At 40.8% G+C, this 12,719-nt stretch overlaps 1 protein-coding gene across 1 annotated transcript; it reads left to right on the top strand.

Annotated features, from left to right (window-relative positions):
• Window positions 1-2,079: 2,079 nt before the first annotated feature.
• Window positions 2,080-12,368, top strand: LOC311034171 (integral membrane protein 2A-like). The gene is made up of 6 exons (XM_084041931.1): window positions 2,080-2,248; window positions 3,440-3,577; window positions 5,234-5,419; window positions 6,966-7,076; window positions 10,033-10,177; window positions 10,374-12,368. Exons 1-6 carry the CDS (start codon window positions 2,177-2,179, stop codon window positions 10,466-10,468), a joined length of 747 nt encoding a protein of 248 aa, XP_083898057.1. The 5' UTR covers window positions 2,080-2,176; the 3' UTR covers window positions 10,469-12,368.
• Window positions 12,369-12,719: the final 351 nt, after the last annotated feature.

Raw genomic sequence — 12,719 nt, forward strand, 5'->3', positions numbered from 1 at the left:
TGATGCCCTGATCCAGGTCTCATATGAGATCCCCCAGGACACCTCTGTTGACTTATCAGGAGCATGCCCAGATGTTATTGGGAGTGCATAAAGACATGCGGGGCATGATCAAATTAACGCAAATTAGATTAGCCAATCAGGAGAGAGTACCCATTTGTCAGATTTATTTTTTATAGTGTTCCAGTTCCAGTTTTGTCGCTCATTTATTTGTGTCAACACTTCCAATTTCACTTGTTTAATCTGTATCCTGACTGAGTTCTCTGTCCTGATTGAATACAAAATGCATTTTCTATTTAATAAAGAGAACTTAGGCCTACCCTACCTTTAAGTGTTCCCTTATTTTTTTGCAGTATAATAATAATAACAATTTTTATTATTATCATTATTATTATATTTGATTTACCATAAGATGCAAATTAAAGTAAGATCCTGAGTAATGTCAAGTAGTCACAGTCTAATATATAGAGCCATAATTTTAAATAGTAGTGTAACAAAACTGTATAGGCCCTAAGCCTTATTAAATAGAGATCCATGTTGTGTAGTAAATTAAAGTTATAATGATTTATCCCTATTTTCCATTATTATCGGTTAAAATTGTGAAAACGTTTCCACTCTGCCCCACCAGATGGAACCAAAGCTACACAAAACAACACAAACTTAACCTTGCTGTTATGATTTGTGATTTCATTCATTATCTTTCGGCAGTCCGTTTCATGACAATTTCGAGATTTAAATTAATGTAATGCAAAATTAGAGACAAAGTCTATACATCCAATGCAACCGAGATATCATTTATTTGCTGGATGTCACGTTAATCCCCAGCAAAGTCACCGGAAGCGCTACATAAAGCCGTGGTTGTAAAATGCGTCACAGAGCGGAGCTGTTGAGAGGAACTTGGTGTTACATCTAAATTCGTGACCCACCGAATACCGTGACTCTAGAGGTCACTGTGGCTCGGCACTTAAGGGAAGTCCTTTGAATATTGAATATCTAGACACAGTGGTGGAAAAAAGTACTGACAAAAGTACAGACATTTTTTACTTAAGCAAAAGTATCAATATTGCACTGTAGAAATACTCTGTTACCAGGAAAAGTCCGGAATTCAAAATATAATAATACTTGGGTAAAAGTACAAAAGTATTGGTATCAAAATGTAGGCTACTTAAAATACCAAAAGTAGAAATTACTCATTTATGCAGGTCCCATTTCAAATGTATAAAATGTATTAAGAATCTTTTTTTAAATAGCTGATCTACAAGCTCACAATAGGTCACATCGTGGCCCATTGTGAGCTTGTAGATCGGCTATTTTCAAATGGTCGAAATGAATAGGGCTGAATGTGGTTAATGTATGTTTTGTAATAAGAATGAAAATCTACAAAGTAACTAGTAACTAAAGTGTTCAAATAATTGTAGTGGGGTAAAAGTGCAACATTTGCCTCTGAGATGAAGGAGAGTAGAAGTAAAAGTACAGACAATTGGAAATACTCCAGTAAATAAAAAAATACCTCAAAATTGTACTTACGTAAATGTACTTAGTTACTTTCCACCACTGATGATATGACATGATGACATCGAACTGAACTGAATTGAATTGAACTGAATTATAGGCATGCACTGATGATATAAATGTATGTCCAGCATTGCATCAGATTAATGTTAAAGAACTGAATAGTCGTTAACGTTCTTTAGATTTTAAATATTATTGTCTTATTCCCTTCATGTTTTTATTTCTCACTGAACTCTATATTTTACGAATGTTATCGTGTTTTATTCTGTTGCTGGTTTTGTTTCATCTTTTTCTTTACATGTTATGCACTTTGTAACTTTGTTTGTGCTTTATGAATAATACCAGTAGACTACATTTTATGTCAGAACTCAGAAGACATTAAAATAAGACTGCAATAATTCAATGATAAACAGCCTCAATTACGACAACCAAATCGTTTCAGGTCGATGATGGCTGGCTGCCAACAACCCTTTTACTTTAAACGCCTATGAAATTCAAAGTTGAAACAGGAATTTGCCAAACGACGACCTCTAGAGGTAGCAACACTATTATATAGGTCACACATTACGGCGTATCACCAGAGCCTGTAGCGGCTCCGTACAGATAATCTCCTCTGATTTTTACATAAGAAACTCCCGCTATTTGTCGTCGGTCCCGCTGCAACAACATGGTGAAGATTGCGTTCAACTCCGCTCTGGCGCAGAAGGCGCTGGAGAAAGAAGCAGCAGCCTCGGATAAGGTGAGGAACCTGCGGTGTTCAGTCTGGTGGTGAAGAGCGTCCGTGTGTGTGTGTGCGTGTGTATGTGTTTATGTTTGACGGCTGTCCAGGCCTTCATCATCAGGTCGCAGATCATCATCAGGAGACAGTGACCGTGGGGCGCAAACCCCCGCCAGTCCTTCAATCCATGTCTATGTGTCATGGAGTGTGTTATCCTCTGCATAGTAGTGCATACTGCAGGTTTGCAGGGTCTTATTTTATTGATTTGTCGCAATCTTGCAGTTGCACACAATGACAGATTGCACCTGATGCGGCACACTGGGACCGCCCATCTTTTAAACATCTGGCTAGGAGTTAGAAGCCACATATTACACCGCTGTATCTACATATTAGTAGGACACTAGCCTATATACACTCAGATGGTGAATTAGCCTTGGATCAAGACTATCATGGATGTATTTGATCGAGTCTGACTTTTACTTACGTTTCTATATCATAGATACGAAAGTAAAAGTCAGACTCGATAGAATACATCTATATTCTTGATCCAAGGCTAATTGTAAATACTGTGTGCGCGTGTTTATGTTTGACGAGGTCATATGTTCACCAGGTCGCAGATCAGGAGACAGTGACCGTGGCACCATGGGCCCGTCTGTCATCAAACCCTCCGCCAGTCCTTCAATCCATGTCTAAGTGTCCCATGTCTATGTGTCATTGAGTGTGTTATCCTCTGCATATAGTGCATACTGCAGGTTAGCAGGGTCTTATTTTATTGATTCGCCGCAATCTTGCAGTTGCACACACACAATGACAGATTGCACTTGATGCGGCACACAGCAGCCCACTGGGACTGCCCATCTTCTGGCTTCAAACATCTGTCTAGGAGTTAGAAGCAACATAGATATTATGCCGCTGTATCTACATATTAGTAGGAGACTAGCCTATAAACATTCACATTGTAAATTAGCTTTGGATTAAGACTATCATGGATGTATTTGATTGAATCTGACTTTTACTTTCGTATCTATATCGTAGATACGAAAGTAAAAGTCACAAATTGCATCTATAATAGTCTTGATCCGAGGGTAATTGTAAATAATGATACTTGCTTCTGGTCAATCGACATATTATTGTGTGTGTGTGTCTGTGTCTGTGTCTGTGTCTGTGTGTGTGTGTGTGTGTGTGTGTGTGTGTGTGTGTGTGTGTGTGTAGGATCCAGAGGTGGGTTCTGTTCAGGAGAGCAGTGAGGGCTCTACAGGCCGCTGTCTGTTAACTCTACTGGGCATCGCCTTCATTCTGAGCGGGGTGATCGTTGGAGGAGCATGTCTGTATCGCTACTTCGCTCCGAAGGTATTATAACATACAATACTTTACATTTGTACCACACTTTTCATTCATAGTGAAACTTTCCCCCCAATATGTTTATTGTCATTTTTATTTTATTTTCCACATACATTACACACACTGTCACATGCACATATACACACCCGCTCATAGACACGTTATGCGATGCAGAAATAGTTTTCAATGTGGGGTCTGGGGACCACCAGGGGTCAAAATGGACCATTACGTGTCTGAATTAAATTTACACTGAGGATTCTACAGTGTCGATTGGGGTCCTAGAGATAGAAAATGGTATCACATGGAGGTCTGTGGCATAATGCATATCAATTATTATATAAAAAGGTTGAGAATCAATGCTATACAGTATTAACCACTTAAACCTTCTATTGTCAGTAAAACGAACCTGAGTTACAACTGTATACTGGCCTGGACTGCCTTTTTCCATCTACACCAAATATCTTCGCGGTAGTAATAGTCGATCTACAAGCTCACAACGTGTCGCGTAATCTTTGGCGAATGTCCCCCCCCCCCCAGAATAGGCAATGGCATGCTGGGTTTCAAGTGGTTAAAGATACAAACTGGAACGCATAAAATATAACATCTGTAATCTTGTTGTCAGTGCCTTTGCTTTTTAGTTGGGCATTCCTGCCAGACCCTTAGTTCAAAACCAGTCTGTGGACATTACCTCACACTCGTACCCAAGCTGTAAGAGCACATCTTTCAGGAGTTGGTGCTTTAAAACCTTGAATGTTTCTGCCAGACTATAGTCAAAAGTACACCCCACATCCAAAATGGTGACTCTACTGACCTTGTCTATGACAACCAGACCAGGTCTGATGTATTTACTAACATTTGAAAAGACATCACAGGCAATTCTTAAACAGTTTGAACATGAAACACAGGAATGTCTATAGATTTCAACAGATTTCAAGATGGAGTCCTTATCCAATAAATCAACAGTTCACTTGAGCTTTGCAATGTACATTCCCTTGTATGTGTACATAGCAGCCGTTTAGAACATAATGACCAGGATTCATGATAATGGTGCTGACAATGAGGAGCAAACAAACACACACTCTGGCCCCTTTTCCACCAGGGTTGAACCGGTTCTGTTCTTTTTTCCCGCCTAATTTTGAACCATTCAGAGTGTTTCCCCTGAAAATGAATTGGTTCAGAACCCTAAAAGTTGGTTCGGAACTGGAACCAAAAGAATACTCGTTTTTTCTTGCCCTGAACTGGGAACCAAAGTGGGCATTTCACTATTCCACAGGTTGGAAGATGCAGGTGCAATATAAACAATGGCAAAAGCAAGCGAAAAAGGAAATCATCATTAAATAAAAAGAAAAAGAAAAGGAAAACCGGGGAAAGGGAAAGACGATTGAATTTCCCCTGTGAAATTGACACTTTTGACCGGTCATATTCGAGGCATTGTGTGACGCTGCAGTATGATCAAGAAGAGCATTAATTTACGATACAACACACAAAGTTAGAATATGGAGAAAAGAGGTTTCTGCCCGACAGCAACGATATACTGCTCTGGACAGACATGGATATATGCTACTGGTTGGCAGAGGTATACAACCATGATGCAGAACCTCTAGTTTGTGCATGTGTTTATCTGTGTGTGTGTGTGTGTGTGTGTGTGTGTGTGTGTGTGTACAGAGGCTGTACCACGGTGCGATGCAGTTCAGTGACGTGTCGGCAGGGGTCGGCGGAGAGGGCCAGCCGTACTACCTGCCCCGGGTGGAGGAGGAGGTGGAGATCTCTGACAACATGGCCGTCATCAGTGTCCCGCCTCCACGCTTCAGACCTGGAGACCCCGCCTACATCCTGCATGACTTCCACAGGGTGAGCAAGTTAAATCACACTAGTACACCACACACACACACACACACACACACACACACACACACACACGTCATAACTGGTGCTGTGTGTGCAGTGCTTGTTAGGTTGTGTAGTGGGTCCCACAGTCATTTGAATGGGTCCTGAATACAATTTTTGCTTTTTGACAAAATGGTTAACGGTTAAAGCTGTAACTTTCCTTTTCTACCCCGGATTTGAACCCGGTTTCCTGCGCAAGTTCTGACATTTTTACCATTGAGCTAATGGAGCCTGCAGGGGATGAATTGAATCTTGTCGATCAGGTCAAAATTTGTGTCAGATCCTGTGAGACAGGACCTTTGACACAATCTAAATGTCAAAATACAACCACCCCGGTTATGTTGTATCAACATACTCTACCATACAAATTACACTTTATTCATCAAAAGAAAGTTACATAGTGCCGCTTTAAGCTTGTGTTAATTATGGTTATATATCTATAAAATCGGAAAACTTTATTTGCAAAAGGTGTTACATCAACATTACAATACTAGTAGTCTACACAATTCAAACAAAATAAACATTGTACTCAGATTGGGCCTTTGGGGGATGACTACACATGACAGTAAGCATAGTCGATTCATCCGTTTTCAACCTTATCTTCATGTAATGTAATTGGTCCTCACGCAAGAGTCACGCATGTTCATTATAAGATGGCACCATTTCCATCTACTCGCTCTGTGACAAGAAGTGGGCTGTGGACAGTTCAGAAACATGCTGCTTCGTTTCAGATTTTAATACGTTAAATATGCAGGATGCATACATAACAACATTTGTTATTTGTATTTATTTATTTATGGATACCCATGTGCACATGCACATCAAATATATTCACAACATACCACTCATGCAGTAAGTGTGTAACAATCAGATATTGCTATCAACAATTACTAAAGGAAATCACGGGTTGAATATGATCTTCCTTATAGATATGTTTCAAAAACGTAGCATGCAATGAATTGGTTTTCACATTATAAACATCAGACACCAACACAGGTTAAGCTCAGAAGATGATCTTTATCTGACTGAATTTAATTAAATAATGACAGTTATTAGATCCGGGCACACTCCTTTCAACGGTGAGTATTTGTGGCCTGCCCTTGGCTATATTCCACCGAATAGCATGTAGACAAGATTATTCAATCAAACATTCCCAGGTCACACGCGGACTCCATGGCTGTTTGTCTCTCTCTGTCTCTTCCCCCGTGGGCCGGCAACTTCCGTGTATCTTATCCACCAGTGTCACTGCCCGCCAATCAATCGATCATTCCATTACAATTGACATTGACAATGACAATGAAACCACCCCAAAACATAAACAAAAGCAAAACAGATACATCTCATAGCAAATGGGACCTTACACATAAGGATGGAATTTATGTGTGTGTGTGTGTGTGTGTGTGTGTGTGTGTGTGTGTGTGTGTGTGTGTGTGTGTGTGTGTGTGTGTGTGTGTGTGTGTGTGTGTGTGTGTGTGTGCGTGTGTGTGCGCGTCTGCGCACGTCTGAGTAGAAGCTGACCGCCTACCTGGACCTAACCCTGAGGACCTGCTTTGTGATTCCTCTGAACACCTCTGTGGTTCTGCCTCCCCAAGACCTCATGGACCTATTCATGGAGCTCATGGTAGGACTGCCCTGTTTACATGAAATATCCTCACCGTACTACCTGTTAAACCCTACATTAAACAGCCTTCTCTGTACCTGCATAGAATTCAATTCCATTTATTTTATTATTATAGAGCGAAATCACAAGTTGTGTCAATACACTTACTTAGTAGGATCGAGGGAATTTCCATGCCTCTGTCTTTTATTTCCCCTCTCTGGTCATTCATTTTGATCTATTTATATTTGATCTACCTTGTTTCAAACATTACTTTTTATTTAAAAAAGGAAAAAGCTAAAGTACACAGATCATTTCAAAAACTTTTAATAGGTGCAAAAAAGAATTGGTGACGTGTCTTCACAGAGTCTTTTACTATCTATTACCTTATTTCTACTGCACTAGACAGCACATTATATAGCAGAGGTTTCTAAATATGCTCCTGGACCTGGTCTAGGGGATCACTGGTCCTGCTGGTTTACAATCCTACCAGGTACTTAAAAAAGCAACAGACTCTAGTGAACGATTTATCTAGCCAGTCACACAAGCAATGTAACCCCTCGTAATAGGCTTTCGGCTATTTCACATTTATATACCAATCACACTATATGCAATCAATACATCATGTGTAGGGATTGAGCACGAGAGTTAAGAGTAGAATATTACTCAGACCAGTGTCTTTGATGGATTTTATTATACTAAACACACAATACAAACATTAACACTTCTAGGTCAGTAGCCACAGCAAGCTACTAACAGGGTCAGTATCAGACTACATGATCAGTACGAGACTACTAAGGAAAGAATAAACACACAAACAAGAACGACAATATTACTGACATGAATCTACACACAAACTATAAACATGTCAGCATACACAACCATTAATCGTCGTGTAATCAAGTTCTCTCCACTCACTGACAGTCATTGTCGTGCTCAGCCGATCGAATCTAATGCACCCGCTGGCTTCCGGCGTTTATAAAGCTTCCGGTCGGAACCGGAAGTGCTCGCTCCGACCCGGAAGCGTTTCACATCATAACACCCGGAGAATAATAACAAATATACTGGATAACCCTTGGAAAAGATAGCAGTACACATACTGTACGAACCATTCAGTCATCAGTACACTACTTTTTACATGCAGATAAAACCGCTACCGTACCCACGTCTCTAAGGTAAACAAAGCATATCGACGTCCCACCGGATGTCACATGATTCCCCCATGGGACGCCATTTGGCACCGGAAGTAACATCAATTTCCCACAAGACACCACTGTCCAGCACGACTTTAAACCACTAGATGGTGCGAGATCCTTATCTAATAACCTCCTGTTACCCTCTATTTTCATCAGTATTAACCCCTACTTTAGCATGCATTTATCCCTGCCATTATAACTCGGCCTATCACTCTGGTATCATCCTAAATAAGCAGTAAATACACACATAATAATCACAATAAGTATACAGGCACTCGAAAGCCTGGGATATATTCTACATCTAGTAAAGCTCCTAGTTGAAAAATAAGTGTTCCTGAAAACCAGGTTTGAAAGCCAGGTAACCAGGTATAGAGAGACAGAAAGGATAGTGCAGAGACAGACATGACACGTGAGACAGGTCTCAAGTCAGACCCAAATGCAGAATATTGCAGCCACATGAGAGGCACACCCTTTGGTAGAGCCAAAACGGGGCCCCTGAGAGAGTGCTAACCTTTACTAACACGCAGGGTCTGATTAAACTACCCCTCGCTGATCAATTTATTCCACACTTGTTTAATTTCAGCCTTGACTACTTTAAACCTGGTATCCCTACTTTGGGCATGTTATCATCATACCCAGAACCCAAAAGTGTTAAACAATTTTAGAAAATAGCAAAAAGAGACGATCTATAAGATCAATGACAGCATGTTGGGTGGGAGAGGGGACATCAGTGGGGTTAACAACAGGCCAATCCCATCACAGAAAAACTATGTTTTGTTGCATTGGACTGACAACAACTGCAGGGGGCACTGCAGGTCTACATGAGGTTTAAGAATAAGCAGTCTCTGGGTGTCTGGTGGCTCAGCCAGTGCAGAGACTACTGTATGTGCTCCTTGTGAGTCGTGAGGTTCCACGTTCAAATCTGACTCCTCTCTTGTCTTGCAATGTCTCTCCTCTCTCTGCCCTTTGTTTCCTGTCTCTCTCTAAACTCTCCTATCTAAAATATAGCATGAAAGGCAGTATTTGCACCAATGCACCAATAAACATACAATCTTTAACCACTTTCAACCTTATTTTGGGCCTGTTGTTATATGCACAGAACAATCCCCCCACACACACACACACACACACACACACACACACACACACACACACACACACACACACACACACACAGTCTCTCTCATTCACTCCCTCACTCTGTCTCTCTATCTCACTCTGTTTCTCTCTCTCTCACACACACACACACACACACACACACACACACACACACACACACACACACACACACACACACACACACAGAAATCGCTCCATTATGTCCGTCGCTGTCAATCAAAACTGCCGATGTTATGATTGGTGCTGAAAAGCCTGTCGGTCTTCATTCTATTCTAAATCAGCGCCATCCGCTTTAGAATCCACCTTCTCCAAGACTATATCAACACACACAATACCGACACAAGCATGCACGTTGCACCCGTCTATCTGACCGCGACCGGGATAAAAATTACAACAATTCTCTTCGTTATGCTTGTTTTCTGCACCGTGCCTTGTATTCCGCGGACGGCCAAGACTCCAAAACGACGCTTTACAGTTAATAATAATAATAATAAACTTTATTTGTATAGCACCTTTCATGACATGAAATGCAGCGCAAAGTGCTTTACAGAGCAAGAATACAGTTACAGTTACAACCAAAGTTGATGCATCCAGGACTCCCAGATGGACTGAATGATGTGTAACCAATGCTGTCCTCTCTGTGCTTCTTCTCTCCCTCCATGCAGTCTGGTTCGTACCGCAGCTACCTGGTCCAGGAGGACCTGGTGGTCACCGAACGCATCGAAGACCTCAAGCCTCTGGGCGTCTACATCCGCCGGCTCTGCTACGGCAAAGAGACGTACCGTATGCAACGCCGCTGCGACCTCCCAGGTCCACATACTGAATGTCTAAAATTGTTCTATATTATGCATATTTTTATATCAATGTATATCACAGTATACATTTATTTGAAATATAGAAGTGTGTGTGTGTGTGTGTGTGTGTGTGTGTGTGTGTGTGTGTGTGTGTGTGTGTGTGTGTGTGTGTGTGTGTGTGTGTGTGTGTGTGTGTGTGTGTTCGTGTTCAGGTGGCGGGATCCAGAAGCGCTCAGCAGAGGAGTGCTTCACCATCCATCACTTTGAGAACAAGTTTGTGACAGAGACCAGAATATGCAAGGCCTGATGGGAAGGCGGATGACAGGCTGATGTTCCCACTGACATGGGGAGAGTTGGAGGAAGCAGGGGGATGGAGCGAGAGAGGGAGGAAGGGGTGTGTGAGAGAGGGAGAGCGGGGGACGAGAAGGCTGTCTTTCAACTCTTGTTGGTAGCTTAGGGATTTTTTGTACATTATAGCTAAACTTTGTTGCTGTCGGGGCAGAAACCTTGTGTTTCCATATTTCCATTTGTTGTGTTTTGTCGTAAATGAATGCCCTACTCGGCATTAAGTAAGCCCACAATGGGTTGCATCGCGACACAGTGGAAGCCTGTAGGTTGGCTATTTTCGCCAACAGATCTCAGATCTTTTTAATTATTTTGAAAGTGGTTAAGTCCGTTTTATAAATACTTAACCAATGACAAATATTAACGAGAGCTTGTGACTATTAATAACGTCATTGGATCCATTGGAACACAGGTTCTTTTTCCCATTTCCTGAAAAGTAACGGCCTTGGACAAACAAGGTTTCTGCCCGACGGCAACGATTTGCTTCTCCTTCATTTGCTCCCAGTAAAGAGTGAATTTAACTCTATAACCTATAGTCTCATGTAAACCTCTTCAGGTTGCGAAGCTCCTGCTAACTCACATAGATCTCTGCCAGTTCTTAGCAATCCTTCATCCAATCCTGCTAACTAAAAAGCTTTAAAGATTTCCCCTTTGTTGATTGTTTTTCGTTGTTGTTGCAGTACAGTATAACTACCTACAATTGGATTCTGTTCTCGTTACTGTAATACAAAGCCGTGTCACCTCGAATTGAACAACGTGTTAATTGTTTCTGCAGAATCCCCCGACAAGTGTTCGGTTTTTATTCATATTGATTCTTGCCTGTGTGTCACAGCCTGCTGTTCCTCCCTGCTTACCGATGTTGAAAGTTGCTATTATTATTATTGTTGTTGTTGTTATTGTTATTATTATTAAAATTAGTTTTACCGTTTTATCACTTTATCGCAACCCTGACATGGCAGAACACAGACCAGCAGATACAGTTTTGTTACAGAAGAACCGATAGATGGATTTCCCTGGAAAGGTATTAGAAATACAGGAGTCATTTTCCTTTGATTAATGGTAAAAGAAGTGACAAGAGCGCTGGCCTGGGTCTCAGGCGCAAGCCTAATTTATGCTTCGTCGCACCCCCAGAATGCCCTGCTGTGTGACGTAACATACATGGTGTTGTAACAGGACTAGTGTTTAGTGTTTGTGTTGAAACCTCATTGTCCGGATGAAATAAAAGGGTTGCTGACGACAAAGTTAGAGGGGAATACTGTCAGAATTTTCGTTTTGTTTTGTCGTTCTCCAAAGCATTCTTTCTGAAATTATAAGTTACAATATTTGTTTTTAAGTGTATGAACGGAAAACTGAATTCAAGTGCAACCTGGTGACATCCTCATTACATTGGACAGGATTTCTGACAGAAAATGTCATGTTATGTACATGAAATGTACAAGAAATGTGCAAAATGTTGTCTTTGTTTATTAAAGTCAGGTTTTACAACCATATCGGTCAATTGTATAGGATTGGAATTCTCCTTGATTCTTGGAGCTCATACAGCTCAAACTGTAGAAGCTATCGTGAAAGACTAGGAATATGTCGTCCCATTTCATTGATAAACATTAGAGACAGTTGCGGTGGAACTGTACTTAATAGACCACTCAGACTGCACTTGAAGAAGGAAATTGTGTGCTTTACTGTTAAAATAAATGTGTTTTTGTTTCAGTTTTTTTTAACAGCAATAGAGGGTGCTGCGATGTTTCCATGAGAGTCTAGGAAAACCATGTTTGTTGAACTGTCAAAATGAATTTCACTTTGTACTTGTTTGTTGTTGAATTAAAGATGCATTTCTTTACCCACATATAAAATGTTGCTTTGAATTTTTTTTTCTATTCTATGCAATTCCCACAAAAGTAATACTATACCTATAGCCCTATCTGTGACCTCTGCCAAAGCTCTGAATATAATAATTAATTTGGGGAAAAATGTCGGTCAAGATAACTTACTGAATTGTCAACATGGTGTAACCATTCAAGGAGCCATTTTGTGTATTGCGCAAGAAGACCATGTGACAGGAAATGATAAGAGAGGCATGCTAGCATCAGTATCTCTTTAAAATGTTCATGATTTGACACTTTTAGGGCATGGACATGGGTGTGTCTGAAACCACATACTAACGTACTACATACTACACAGTAGGCTATTTTTAGCCTACTACTGTACATTACATT

This window comes from Gymnoscopelus microlampas, assembly GCF_963454915.1.
Source record: "Gymnoscopelus microlampas genome assembly, chromosome: 18".
In the NCBI taxonomy this organism is placed as follows: Eukaryota; Metazoa; Chordata; class Actinopteri; order Myctophiformes; family Myctophidae; genus Gymnoscopelus; species Gymnoscopelus microlampas.